General features: G+C 40.7%; 1 protein-coding gene across 1 annotated transcript; it reads right to left on the reverse strand.

Moving 5' to 3' along the window:
* Nucleotides 1–1,527: 1,527 nt before the first annotated feature.
* On the reverse strand, nucleotides 1,528–14,937 carry LOC120727035 (protein Daple-like). Its single transcript, XM_040021159.1, has 2 exons — nucleotides 14,850–14,937; nucleotides 1,528–3,487 (listed from the first exon to the last, which is right to left on the reverse strand). Exon 2 carries the CDS (start codon nucleotides 3,427–3,429, stop codon nucleotides 1,906–1,908), a length of 1,524 nt encoding a protein of 507 aa, XP_039877093.1. The 5' UTR covers nucleotides 3,430–3,487; nucleotides 14,850–14,937; the 3' UTR covers nucleotides 1,528–1,905.

Raw genomic sequence — 14,937 nt, forward strand, 5'->3', positions numbered from 1 at the left:
AAAGAATATTGCACTGTTACTAGGCTGTACTTTATTGAAGCGTAATACATTCACTAAATAAAGGTTAAACGAGCTGCAAGGATACCAAGCTTCCCTTGTTTTTTCAAATGTATGTGAGCTCTGTTTATTTTCTCTGTTTCACTTTTGTAATTTTTCCTTAGAAAAGACTAATAATTAAAGAGGAAACAAATATTCTTTTTACCCCAGGACTGATATACTGATCAAGAGCTGAGCATGAGCATAGAGCACTCAGGTGTGTGTTAACAGAATGTTACACCTCCCAGGAGAAAATTCATCCCAAAGCCAGATGGTGCAATGCTCAGAAAAACTGCAAATCTCCCAATAACTACACTTCAAACTCCACAGGCCTCAGCATGTTAAATATTAATGACAGTTGAATTAGAAAAGGGCCGAACAATTATTTTTTTCAATGGTTACCAGGACAAAACCATTGTTCTCTTTCTCTGTGTATTTGCACAGCAGCAGATCTACAACAGAATGGCTGAAAAACAATTGACCATTTGAATTGTCCAGCCATGAAGTCCAGATTCGATTTAATTTAAATGCTGTGGCAGAACCGTGAGAGAGCTGTGCACAAGAGAAACTTAGGATAACTTGATGATCCAAAGCAACATTGTGTGATGTAGAAGAGTGGGTCAAAATTCCTTCGCAATGATGTGAGAGACTGATAACGTCATATAGAAAACTCCCTCGCTGAAACACATTCAGTTTCATTTTCCCACACTTCTTACTACTTTCAGTATTGCTTTGTCATTCATGTTTGCGTGACGGAGGTCACACACATTGTGTGTAAAACAGCCACACGCTGGATGTTGCAACACAGACTTCAAAGCAGCTGACTGCTGTTTCTTATGGGCTCATCATGATTCACTCAGGTTAACAGCTGGATGTGGTACAGCTGTGACAACTGAAACCATCCACATGACCCACCTCCCACGTGATCTTAATTCGGTCATTCCTGATCACCTTAGCTGGTGTCACCCATTGGGGCTTCCAGCCCACACATCAGCACAAATGTTTCTTTATACTATACCATATTGCCTGTTGTATTGGGTGCAAAAAATTAGGGCTGGGCAATGTGAGGAAAATCTCAAATCAGAACATTTCTTTTTTGCTGTATCACGATATATGTAAATAACCTAAAGATTCAATGTATCGCCCACCCCTACTAGAAATACTTGTAAATATCTTCAAATACAGGAAGCTATCTGGGCAAAGCGATCTGGAACACGGAAAGTAGAATATCTAAACAAATGTAACCAGCTAACATCAAACACCGGTTATACTTTATTTATCTTCTGTGTTTTTTCACTACCGGTTTGTACACACATACAGAAAGACAGTACTATGACATCCACTTCAAACTGGGAAATGATGCTATGATACATAAAATTGAGACACACTATTCTAATCTACTATTACATTCTTTGTAAATTTGCAGCAAATGAAATGAAGGACAAATTCAAAGGTTTTTTTTTTTTTAAATTTATTTTATTTTTTTAATTTCTGGTTTGGTGCTGTTTCTTAACGTAAAATGTCCTGTTGTAATTGGACATTTTGAGCTAAGAAACAGCGCCAAGCCCCAACAACACTTCCCTCATGGTGCTTTATATTGTAAGGTGAAGACCCTACAATAATGCACAAAAACTAACCCCCTAGAGCAAGCACATTGGCGACAGTGGGAAGGAAAAACTCACTTTTAAAAGAGAGAAACCTCCGGCAGAACCAGGCTCTGAGATGGGGGTGGCCATCTGCCTCGGCCAGTTAGTGATGAGGGAAGGAAGTTGGGGTTTTAAAATGTAATTTAGGTTGCTGAATTAAAAGAATATTTGACGCCAGTTTAAGAGTTTTGTAACAGAATCACGTGCACGTTTCAGTTCGATTTTAGCGTGCACATGAGAAAACCCTCAAGATGACATTTTGGCTCCTCAGCTTGGCGTGTTTTTTGAATATGCTGACGACCGCTTCGTCAACCACTGGGTTGCTTGACCTCATTAACAGTATTGGAGAAGGCCACTTTTCACGGAGATCATTGGCTACTTTCAGGCCGAGTTGTTCAATGTTTTCCATGGACATTTTGTAGCTTTTGGACAGAATTTTGTTCCAGATCTTGTGGGAAAGCCTCTGTACAATAAACTCTGATGTTCCTGCATTCCATGTAGCTGCCTCATTTTCTCCCTTCATAGCGTGCATTACCAGATCTTTGGTGACATTTTTCACAGCCTCCTGGTACTCTTCCCTGTGTTTAGAGACACTAAGTACTCTTGTTGGTAATGCCAACAGGTGTTTGGTGAAGGTTGGGACAGTAATACTATCAAGCTGTTCCCTTAGATTGAAAATCAGATATTTTCCCTTGCACTTGTGTGTTTTGCAAAGATCCTTGAGAATGGCCTTGTCTATGTTTTTCAGCCATTTGGGGGATAGATCCAAATGTTTCAGCTCAATTTCAGGCCAAATTTTTTCCATCAGGCGATCGCTAATGCAGTCGGCAGTGAGGCGCTCTGTGAAGAGCTTGTATTTAGTGGAGACTTGTTCTATGGCCTGTGAAACCACCAACTCAATCACTTTGTTGACACACAACTTTTCCCCACTCAGACAATCAGATGAGGACGACTCTGGGGTTGCCGTCTCCTGTGTTTCAGTCTGAGACTCTACTAATTCTTTTCTCTGCGTGTCCAGTTCTGTCTGCATTTCTGGTATGTTTGTCTCTGCCTGACTTTCTTTAATCTCGCTGGAGTCCTCACTCTGTGGCTGCAGAGCTTTCTTGTCCTCCTCCAGTTCTTTCTCTTCTTTCTCTGCATCCTGACATTTTGTGATGGCCTCTTTGACTTCTTCTTTTGTGTCATTCACCACTTTCTGTTCTTCCAGGAGTTTCTTGTTTTGTTCCTCCAGGACTTTTTTCTCCTGCTCCAGATTCTCTCTCAGTGTTTGTTCTTTCCACAGAGCATTCCACATAGTTTCTTTCAGATATCTTTCATGTTTCTGGAGCTGCGTGAACTTGGCAGACAGAGTGTCCTTCTCCTGTTTCAGCATCAGGATTTCGTTGTCCCTCTGCTGAAGCTGCTCTTTCAGACAGTTCATCTCAAGGTCAAGGTTGCTGACCTTTTCCTGATCTGAACACGTCTGTTGCTCTTTTTCTTTGGTGGCGCTGCTCACCTGCGGTTTGCGCGACACTGATTCGTCAGTGACTCCTGCAGCTTGGTTCTCATACAGCTCCAGCTTGGTGCGCATGTTTGAAATTTGAGTCATCATATGTTTGATTTGCTGTCTGGCTCTACTTTCACCCTCTTTTAAAAGTTTGTTTTCAGTCAGAGAGTTTTGCAAGGCTTTCCTAACCAGCATGAGGTTGTCGAGTGCACTCTTTGGCAGAGTGAAGACAAATTCTGGTTTTCCTTCCTGATTGCTCATTTTTGATATTTAACTTTGAAACAAATTTAGCGTGTTACACTAAATAAGATATTCAAATGTGAATTCGATAATCAAATGTGAATCAGGGTTTGAAGTTGGCTGTAGCAGAACAAAAGTTCGTCTAGTGACTCGCTCGTGACTGTAAGTAAGAAACGTGCTTGACCAGTGTGCTGATTCACCCCTATTTATAGAATTTTGGTGACTGTGATGTCATGGCCTGATTCTCTTTTCTTTGATGTTTGAAAATAGGTCCCGCCCATTGAAAATAGGTCCCGCCCACAGGCTCTCAGAATCTGTCAGTTAAATTCATACATTAATTTGAAATATGTTTTTGTTTATTTTTAAATTTTAATTCATCCCTCTTCTAAATTTAACCTAAGCCCATTTTCAGAGCGCTGCGTGTTCATCACAGCCATAAATATGTTAGAAATGAAGAGATTTCACTGTGTTCAAGTACCAGATTTAGTGCTAATTTTATTCAGTCATCCAGTGTTTGTTTAGCTTGTTCAAATGTTTCAGGTGCTGTAGAACATCTGATTAGTATTGTTCATTAATGCTTGTTTCCTATTCCTGTTCAAAGTAATACTCTGCGCACGCAGCCAGTGAGAAAACGTCTAACGCTAGACCCGCCCCCGGGAGTCAAGCTGCTTGCATCTAATGTCTCTCAGTTACATAGTAAACAAAGCTTGCAAGGAATCACGAATCCAGCATCATTACTAAACATCTAACAGGTGCCAAAAAAAAGAGCAACATTGAGTTGTTAACACTTCACAGCCTGCTCGTTAAACAGACAGTAGGGATCCAGTAGGACTGGACACAACATCAAGCCTCTTGGCTTCTGGTTTGATAACTTCACTCATTTAAAAAAAGAAAAATGCTGTAACACATCAGTGTGACATGTTTGCTTTCATCCTGCATCAAATTAAAACCCAGAGAATATGTGTACTAGGTTTTTTTAAGGTGATCTTTTTATTTTTCAACAGCTTATTACTAATTACGGATTTTGGGGAATACTAAAAATCATGACACATCAGGAAAAAAAAATCTTATAAAGGACGTGAAGCGATGTCACTGATGTTGTCACTGCTGATGTGACGCTATACCTTGTTTATGGTAGTACCTGAACTGCCATAAAGTTATGTTAACGCTGTGCTTTAGATTACAGCCAGGAGTGTGGCAGAGGAGGAATTTTGCACTTTCATATAAAATCCACTTTTGGACTAAGTAGATCAGTTAATGGCTGGACTATGGAGGAGAAGTTTTGCAGAAGTTCCTGTAATAACCTACCATTCCCAGGAATCTGCACAGTTCAAGTCCTTTGTTTAGGTGTGGGATATTCATTAATCGCCACCACTTTGGCGCTAAGGGGCCGCACCTGACCACGTCCCACTTCCCTGCTCAAGTATGTTACAGTGGCCTTGGCAAATTCACACTTTGTCAGGTTGAGTGTCAGCGCTTATTAATCTTGAAATCTGCATGACACACTGGCAGACAGAAAAGACCATTCGGTGAAAATATCAATTCTGGGGATCTGGAACATGGAAAGTAGAATATCTAAACAACATTATTGGTGTGTTTTGCCTCAGTGTTATTGATATTTATATGCTTATATTTTCACAATTGCAAAATCTCACTGTGGATGTAAGAGCCAAATTGTGGATATTTTGCATCCACTTTATTGTGTAATATTTTAATTGATTGTATTTGATGGCTTAGGCCCCAGGAAGACTAGCAACCACTGTTGTGGAAGCTAATGGAGTTCCTTATAAATAAGCAGACAATAAACACTATTCTAATCTTATATTACATTCTTAGCAAATTTACAGCAAATGAAACAAAGCACAAAGTCACAGTTGTTTTTTTTAATTTTATTTTTTTATTTTAATTTGTGGTTTGACGCTGTTTCTTAACTCAAAATGTCCTGTTGTAATTGGACATTTTGAGATAAGAAACAGCGCCAAGCCCCAACAACACTTCCCTCATGGTGCTTTATATTGTAAGGTGAAGACCCTACAAGAATGCACAAAAACTAACCCCCTAGAGCAAGCACATTGGCGACAGTGGGAAGGAAAAACTCACTTTTAAAAGAGAGAAACCTCCGGCAGAACCAGGCTCTGAGATGGGGGTGGCCATCTGCCTCGGCCAGTTAGTGATGAGGGAAGGAAGTTGGGGTTTTAAAATGTAATTTAGGTTGCTGAATTAAAAGAATATTTGACGCCAGTTTAAGAGTTTTGTAACAGAATCACGTGCACGTTTCAGTTCGATTTTAGCGTGCACATGAGAAAACCCTCAAGATGACATTTTGGCTCCTCAGCTTGGCATGTTTTTTGAATATGCTGACGACCGCTTCGTCAACCACTGGGTTGCTTGACCTCATTAACAGTATTGGAGAAGGCCACTTTTCACGGAGATCATTGGCTACTTTCAGGCCGAGCTGTTCAATGTTTTCCATGGACATTTTGTAGCTTTTGGACAAAATTTTGTTCCAGATCTTGTGGGAAAGCCTCTGTACAATAAACTCTGATGTTCCTGCATTCCATGTAGCTGCCTCATTTTCTCCCTTCATAGCGTGCATTACCAGATCTTTGGTGACATTTTTCACAGCCTCCTGGTACTCTTCCCTGTGTTTAGAGACACTAAGTACTCTTGTTGGTAATGCCAACAGGTGTTTGGTGAAGGCTGGGACAGTAATACTATCAAGCTGTTCCCTCAGATTGAAAATCAGATATTTTCCCTTGCAGTTGTGTGTTTTGCAAAGATCCTTGAGAATGGCCTTGTCTATGTTTTTCAGCCATTTGGGGGATAGATCCAAATGTTTCAGCTCAATTTCAGGCCAAATTTTTTCCATCAGGCGATCGCTAATGCAGTCAGCAGTGAGGCGCTCTGTGAAGAGCTTGTATTTAGTGGAGACTTGTTCTATGGCCTGTGAAACCACCAACTCAATCACTTTGTTGACACACAACTTTTCCCCACTCAGACAATCAGATGAGGACGACTCTGGGGTTGCCGTCTCCTGTGTTTCAGTCTGAGACTCTACTAATTCTTTTCTCTGCGTGTCCAGTTCTGTCTGCATTTCTGGTATGTTTGTCTCTGCCTGACTTTCTTTAATCTCGCTGGAGTCCTCACTCTGTGGCTGCAGAGCTTTCTTGTCCTCCTCCAGTTCTTTCTCTTCTTTCTCTGCATCCTGACATTTTGTGATGGCCTCTTTGACTTCTTCTTTTGTGTCATTCACCACTTTCTGTTCCTCCAGGAGTTTCTTATTTTGTTCCTCCAGGACTTTTTTCTCCTGCTCCAGATTCTCTCTCAGTGTTTGTTCTTTCCACAGAGCATTCCACATAGTTTCTTTCAGATATCTTTCATGTTTCTGGAGCTGCGTGAACTTGGCAGACAGAGTGTCCTTCTCCTGTTTCAGCATCAGGATTTCGTTGTCCCTCTGCTGAAGCTGCTCTTTCAGACAGTTCATCTCAAGGTCAAGGTTGCTGACCTTTTCCTGATCTGAACACGTCTGTTGCTCTTTTTCTTTGGTGGCGCTGCTCACCTGCGGTTTGCGCGACACTGATTCGTCAGTGACTCCTGCAGCTTGGTTCTCATACAGCTCCAGCTTGGTGCGCATGTTTGAAATTTGAGTCATCATCTGTTTGATTTGCTGTCTGGCTCTACTTTCACCCTCTTTTAAAAGTTTGTTTTCAGTCAGAGAGTTTTGCAAGGCTTTCCTAACCAGCATGAGGTTGTCGAGTGCACTCTTTGGCAGAGTGAAGACAAATTCTGGTTTTCCTTCCTGATTGCTCATTTTTGATATTTAACTTTGAAACAAATTTAGCGTGTTACACTAAATAAGATATTCAAATGTGAATTCGATATTCATATGTGAATTAGATAATCAAATGTGAATCAGGGTTTGAAGTTGGCTGTAGCAGAACAAAAGTTCGTCTAGTGAATCGCTCGTGACTGTAAGTAAGAAACGTGCTTGACCAGTGTGCTGTTTCACCCCTATTTATAGAATTTTGGTGACTGTGATGTCATGGCCTCATTCTCTTTGCTTTGATGTTTGAAAATAGGTCCCGCCCACTGAAAATAGGTCCCGCCCACAGGCTCTCAGAATTTTTCAGTTAAATTCATACATTAATTTGAAATATGTTTTTGTTTTTTTTAAAATTTTAATTCATCCCTCTTCTAAATTTAACCTAAGCCCATTTTCAGAGCGCTGCGTGTTCATCACAGCCATAAATATGTTAGAAATGAAGAGATTTCACTGTGTTCAAGTACCAGATTTAGTGCTAATTTTATTCAGTCATCCAGTGTTTGTTTAGCTTGTTCAAATGTTTCAGGTGCTGTAGAACATCTGATTAGTATTGTTCATTAATGCTTGTTTCCTATTCCTGTTCAAAGTAATACTCTGCGCACGCAGCCAGTGAGAAAACGTCTAACGCTAGACCCGCCCCCGGGAGTCAAGCTGCTTGCATCTAATGTCTCTCAGTTACATAGTAAACAAAGCTTGCAAGGAATCACGAATCCAGCATCATTACTAAACATCTAACAGGTGCCAAAAAAAAGAGCAACATTGAGCTGTTAACACTTCACAGCCTGCTCGTTAAACAGACAGTAGGGATCCAGTAGGACTGGACACAACATCAAGCCTCTTGGCTTCTGGTTTGATAACTTCACTCATTTAAAAAAAGAAAAATGCTGTAACACATCAGTGTGACATGTTTGCTTTCATCCTGCATCAAATTAAAACACAGAGAATATGTGTACTAGGTTTTTTTAAGGTGATCTTTTTATTTTTCAACAGCTTATTACTAATTACGGATTTTGGGGAATACTAAAAATCATGACACATCAGGAAAAAAAAATCTTATAAAGGACGTGAAGCGATGTCACTGATGTTGTCACTGCTGATGTGACGCTATACCTTGTTTATGGTAGTACCTGAACTGCCATAAAGTTATGTTAACGCTGTGCTTTAGATTACAGCCAGGAGTGTGGCAGAGGAGGAATTTTGCACTTTCATATAAAATCCACTTTTGGACTAAGTAGATCAGTTAATGGCTGGACTATGGAGGAGAAGTTTTTGCAGAAGTTCCTGTAATAACCTACCATTCCCAGGAATCTGCACAGTTCAAGTCCTTTATTTAGGTGTGGGATATTCATTAATCGCCACCACTTTGGCGCTAAGGGGCCGCACCTGACCACGTCCCACTTCCCTGCTCAAGTATGTTACAGTGGCCTTGGCAAATTCACACTTTGTCAGGTTGAGTGTCAGCGCTTATTAATCTTGAAATCTGCATGACACACTGGCAGACAGAAAAGACCATTCGGTGAAAATATCAATTCTGGGGATGTGGAACATGGAAAGTAGAATATCTAAACAACATTATTGGTGTGTTTTGCCTCAGTGTTATTGATATTTATATGCTTATATTTTCACAATTGCAAAATCTCACTGTGGATATAAGAGCCAAATTGTGGCTATTTTGCATCCACTTTATTGTGTAATATTTTAATTGATTGTATTTGATGGCTTAGGCCCCAGGAAGACTAGCAACCACTGTTGTGGAAGCTAATGGAGTTCCTTATAAATAAGCAGACAAATAAACACTATTCTAATCTTATATGACATTCTTAGCAAATTTACAGCAAATGAAACAAAGCACAAAGTCACAGTTGTTTTTTTTTATTTTATTTTTTAATTTTAATTTGTGGTTTGACGCTGTTTCTTAACTCAAAATGTCCTGTTGTAATTGGACATTTTGAGCTAAGAAACAGCGCCAAGCCCCAACAACACTTCCCTCATGGTGCTTTATATTGTAAGGTGAAGACCCTACAATAATGCACAAAAACTAACCCCCTAGAGCAAGCACATTGGCGACAGTGGGAAGGAAAAACTCACTTTTAAAAGAGAGAAACCTCCGGCAGAACCAGGCTCTGAGATGGGGGTGGCCATCTGCCTCGGCCAGTTAGTGATGAGGGAAGGAAGTTGGGGTTTTAAAATGTAATTTAGGTTGCTGAATTAAAAGAATATTTGACGCCAGTTTAAGAGTTTTGTAACAGAATCACGTGCACGTTTCAGTTCGATTTTAGCGTGCACATGAGAAAACCCTCAAGATGACATTTTGGCTCCTCAGCTTGGCATGTTTTTTGAATATGCTGACGACCGCTTCGTCAACCACTGGGTTGCTTGACCTCATTAACAGTATTGGAGAAGGCCACTTTTCACGGAGATCATTGGCTACTTTCAGGCCGAGCTGTTCAATGTTTTCCATGGACATTTTGTAGCTTTTGGACAAAATTTTGTTCCAGATCTTGTGGGAAAGCCTCTGTACAATAAACTCTGATGTTCCTGCATTCCATGTAGCTGCCTCATTTTCTCCCTTCATAGCGTGCATTACCAGATCTTTGGTGACATTTTTCACAGCCTCCTGGTACTCTTCCCTGTGTTTAGAGACACTAAGTACTCTTGTTGGTAATGCCAACAGGTGTTTGGTGAAGGCTGGGACAGTAATACTATCAAGCTGTTCCCTCAGATTGAAAATCAGATATTTTCCCTTGCAGTTGTGTGTTTTGCAAAGATCCTTGAGAATGGCCTTGTCTATGTTTTTCAGCCATTTGGGGGATAGATCCAAATGTTTCAGCTCAATTTCAGGCCAAATTTTTTCCATCAGGCGATCGCTAATGCAGTCAGCAGTGAGGCGCTCTGTGAAGAGCTTGTATTTAGTGGAGACTTGTTCTATGGCCTGTGAAACCACCAACTCAATCACTTTGTTGACACACAACTTTTCCCCACTCAGACAATCAGATGAGGACGACTCTGGGGTTGCCGTCTCCTGTGTTTCAGTCTGAGACTCTACTAATTCTTTTCTCTGCGTGTCCAGTTCTGTCTGCATTTCTGGTATGTTTGTCTCTGCCTGACTTTCTTTAATCTCGCTGGAGTCCTCACTCTGTGGCTGCAGAGCTTTCTTGTCCTCCTCCAGTTCTTTCTCTTCTTTCTCTGCATCCTGACATTTTGTGATGGCCTCTTTGACTTCTTCTTTTGTGTCATTCACCACTTTCTGTTCCTCCAGGAGTTTCTTATTTTGTTCCTCCAGGACTTTTTTCTCCTGCTCCAGATTCTCTCTCAGTGTTTGTTCTTTCCACAGAGCATTCCACATAGTTTCTTTCAGATATCTTTCATGTTTCTGGAGCTGCGTGAACTTGGCAGACAGAGTGTCCTTCTCCTGTTTCAGCATCAGGATTTCGTTGTCCCTCTGCTGAAGCTGCTCTTTCAGACAGTTCATCTCAAGGTCAAGGTTGCTGACCTTTTCCTGATCTGAACACGTCTGTTGCTCTTTTTCTTTGGTGGCGCTGCTCACCTGCGGTTTGCGCGACACTGATTCGTCAGTGACTCCTGCAGCTTGGTTCTCATACAGCTCCAGCTTGGTGCGCATGTTTGAAATTTGAGTCATCATCTGTTTGATTTGCTGTCTGGCTCTACTTTCACCCTCTTTTAAAAGTTTGTTTTCAGTCAGAGAGTTTTGCAAGGCTTTCCTAACCAGCATGAGGTTGTCGAGTGCACTCTTTGGCAGAGTGAAGACAAATTCTGGTTTTCCTTCCTGATTGCTCATTTTTGATATTTAACTTTGAAACAAATTTAGCGTGTTACACTAAATAAGATATTCAAATGTGAATTCGATATTCATATGTGAATTCGATAATCAAATGTGAATCAGGGTTTGAAGTTGGCTGTAGCAGAACAAAAGTTCGTCTAGTGAATCGCTCGTGACTGTAAGTAAGAAACGTGCTTGACCAGTGTGCTGTTTCACCCCTATTTATAGAATTTTGGTGACTGTGATGTCATGGCCTCATTCTCTTTGCTTTGATGTTTGAAAATAGGTCCCGCCCACTGAAAATAGGTCCCGCCCACAGGCTCTCAGAATTTGTCAGTTAAATTCATACATTAATTTGAAATATGTTTTTGTTTTTTTTTTAAATTTTAATTCATCCCTCTTCTAAATTTAACCTAAGCCCATTTTCAGAGCGCTGCGTGTTCATCACAGCCATAAATATGTTAGAAATGAAGAGATTTCACTGTGTTCAAGTACCAGATTTAGTGCTAATTTTATTCAGTCATCCAGTGTTTGTTTAGCTTGTTCAAATGTTTCAGGTGCTGTAGAACATCTGATTAGTATTGTTCATTAATGCTTGTTTCCTATTCCTGTTCAAAGTAATACTCTGCGCACGCAGCCAGTGAGAAAACGTCTAACGCTAGACCCGCCCCCGGGAGTCAAGCTGCTTGCATCTAATGTCTCTCAGTTACATAGTAAACAAAGCTTGCAAGGAATCACGAATCCAGCATCATTACTAAACATCTAACAGGTGCCAAAAAAAGAGCAACATTGAGCTGTTAACACTTCACAGCCTGCTCGTTAAACAGACAGTAGGGATCCAGTAGGACTGGACACAACATCAAGCCTCTTGGCTTCTGGTTTGATAACTTCACTCATTTAAAAAAAGAAAAATGCTGTAACACATCAGTGTGACATGTTTGCTTTCATCCTGCATCAAATTAAAACACAGAGAATATGTGTAGTAGGTTTTTTTAAGGTGATCTTTTTATTTTTCAACAGCTTATTACTAATTACGGATTTTGGGGAATACTAAAAATCATGACACATCAGGAAAAAAAAATCTTATAAAGGACGTGAAGCGATGTCACTGATGTTGTCACTGCTGATGTGACGCTATACCTTGTTTATGGTAGTACCTGAACTGCCATAAAGTTATGTTAACGCTGTGCTTTAGATTACAGCCAGGAGTGTGGCAGAGGAGGAATTTTGCACTTTCATATAAAATCCACTTTTGGACTAAGTAGATCAGTTAATGGCTGGACTATGGAGGAGAAGTTTTTGCAGAAGTTCCTGTAATAACCTACCATTCCCAGGAATCTGCACAGTTCAAGTCCTTTATTTAGGTGTGGGATATTCATTAATCGCCACCACTTTGGCGCTAAGGGGCCGCACCTGACCACGTCCCACTTCCCTGCTCAAGTATGTTACAGTGGCCTTGGCAAATTCACACTTTGTCAGGTTGAGTGTCAGCGCTTATTAATCTTGAAATCTGCATGACACACTGGCAGACAGAAAAGACCATTCGGTGAAAATATCAATTCTGGGGATGTGGAACATGGAAAGTAGAATATCTAAACAACATTATTGGTGTGTTTTGCCTCAGTGTTATTGATATTTATATGCTTATATTTTCACAATTGCAAAATCTCACTGTGGATATAAGAGCCAAATTGTGGATATTTTGCATCCACTTTATTGTGTAATATTTTAATTGATTGTATTTGATGGCTTAGGCCCCAGGAAGACTAGCAACCACTGTTGTGGAAGCTAATGGAGTTCCTTATAAATAAGCAGACAAATAAACACTATTCTAATCTTATATTACATTCTTAGCAAATTTACAGCAAATGAAACAAAGCACAAAGTCACAGTTGTTTTTTTTAATTTAATTTTTTTATTTTAATTTGTGGTTTGACGCTGTTTCTTAACTCAAAATGTCCTGTTGTAATTGGACATTTTGAGCTAAGAAACAGCGCCAAGCCCCAACAACACTTCCCTCATGGTGCTTTATATTGTAAGGTGAAGACCCTACAATAATGCACAAAAACTAACCCCCTAGAGCAAGCACATTGGCGACAGTGGGAAGGAAAAACTCACTTTTAAAAGAGAGAAACCTCCGGCAGAACCAGGCTCTGAGATGGGGGTGGCCATCTGCCTCGGCCAGTTAGTGATGAGGGAAGGAAGTTGGGGTTTTAAAATGTAATTTAGGTTGCTGAATTAAAAGAATATTTGATGCCAGTTTAAGAGTTTTGTAACAGAATCACGTGCACGTTTCAGTTCGATTTTAGCGTGCACATGAGAAAACCCTCAAGATGACATTTTGGCTCCTCAGCTTGGCATGTTTTTTTGAATATGCTGACGACCGCTTCGTCAACCACTGGGTTGCTTGACCTCATTAACAGTATTGGAGAAGGCCACTTTTCACGGAGATCATTGGCTACTTTCAGGCCGAGCTGTTCAATGTTTTCCATGGACATTTTGTAGCTTTTGGACAGAATTTTGTTCCAGATCTTGTGAGAAAGCCTCTGTACAATAAACTCTGATGTTCCTGCATTCCATGTAGCTGCCTCATTTTCTCCCTTCATAGCGTGCATTACCAGATCTTTGGTGACATTTTTCACAGCCTCCTGGTACTCTTCCCTGTGTTTAGAGACACTAAGTACTCTTGTTGGTAATGCCAACAGGTGTTTGGTGAAGGCTGGGACAGTAATACTATCAAGCTGTTCCCTCAGATTGAAAATCAGATATTTTCCCTTGCAGTTGTGTGTTTTGCAAAGATCCTTGAGAATGGCCTTGTCTATGTTTTTCAGCCATTTGGGGGATAGATCCAAATGTTTCAGCTCAATTTCAGGCCAAATTTTTTCCATCAGGCGATCGCTAATGCAGTCAGCAGTGAGGCGCTCTGTGAAGAGCTTGTATTTAGTGGAGACTTGTTCTATGGCCTGTTGAAACCACCAACTCAATCACTTTGTTGACACACAACTTTTCCCCACTCAGACAATCAGATGAGGACGACTCTGGGGTTGCCGTCTCCTGTGTTTCAGTCTGAGACTCTACTAATTCTATTCTCTGCGTGTCCAGTTCCTGTCTGCATTTCTGGTATGTTTGTCTCTGCCTGACTTTCTTTAATCTCGCTGGAGTCCTCACTCTGTGGCTGCAGAGCTTTCTTGTCCTCCTCCAGTTCTTTCTGTTCTTCCAGGAGTTTCTTGTTTTGTTCCTCCAGGACTTTTTTTCTCCTGCTCCAGATTCTCTCTCAGTGTTTGTTCTTTCCACAGAGCATTCCACATAGTTTCTTTCAGATATCTTTCATGTTTCTGGAGCTGCGTGAACTTGGCAGACAGAGTGTCCTTCTCCTGTTTCAGCATCAGGATTTCGTTGTCCCTCTGCTGAAGCTGCTCTTTCAGACAGTTCATCTCAAGGTCAAGGTTGCTGACCTTTTCCTAATCTGAACACGTCTGTTGCTCTTTTTCTTTGGTGGCGCTGCTCACCTGCGGTTTGCGCGACACTGATTCGTCAGTGACTCCTGCAGCTTGGTTCTCATACAGCTCCAGCTTGGTGCGCATGTTTGAAATTTGAGTCATCATCTGTTTGATTTGCTGTCTGGCTCTACTTTCACCCTCTTTTAAAAGTTTGTTTTCAGTCAGAGAGTTTTGCAAGGCTTTCCTAACCAGCATGAGGTTGTCGAGTGCACTCTTTGGCAGAGTGAAGACAAATTCTGGTTTCCTTCCTGATTGCTCATTTTTGATATTTAACTTTGAAACAAATTTAGCGTGTTACACTAAATAAGATATTCAAATGTGAATTCGATATTCATATGTGAATTCGATATTCAGATGTGAATTCGATAATCAAATGTGAATCAGGGTTTGAAGTTGGCTGTAGCAGAACAAAAGTTCGTCTAGTG

This window comes from Simochromis diagramma, unplaced genomic scaffold (genome assembly GCF_900408965.1).
Source record: "Simochromis diagramma unplaced genomic scaffold, fSimDia1.1 OVJJ01000753.1, whole genome shotgun sequence".
Classification (NCBI taxonomy): domain Eukaryota; kingdom Metazoa; phylum Chordata; class Actinopteri; order Cichliformes; family Cichlidae; genus Simochromis; species Simochromis diagramma.

Coding starts and splice junctions, on each gene's coding strand:
- LOC120727035 (XM_040021159.1), bottom strand. CDS start 3,429: ATGAGCAATCAGGAAGGAAAACCAGAATTTGTCTTCACTCTGCCAAAG.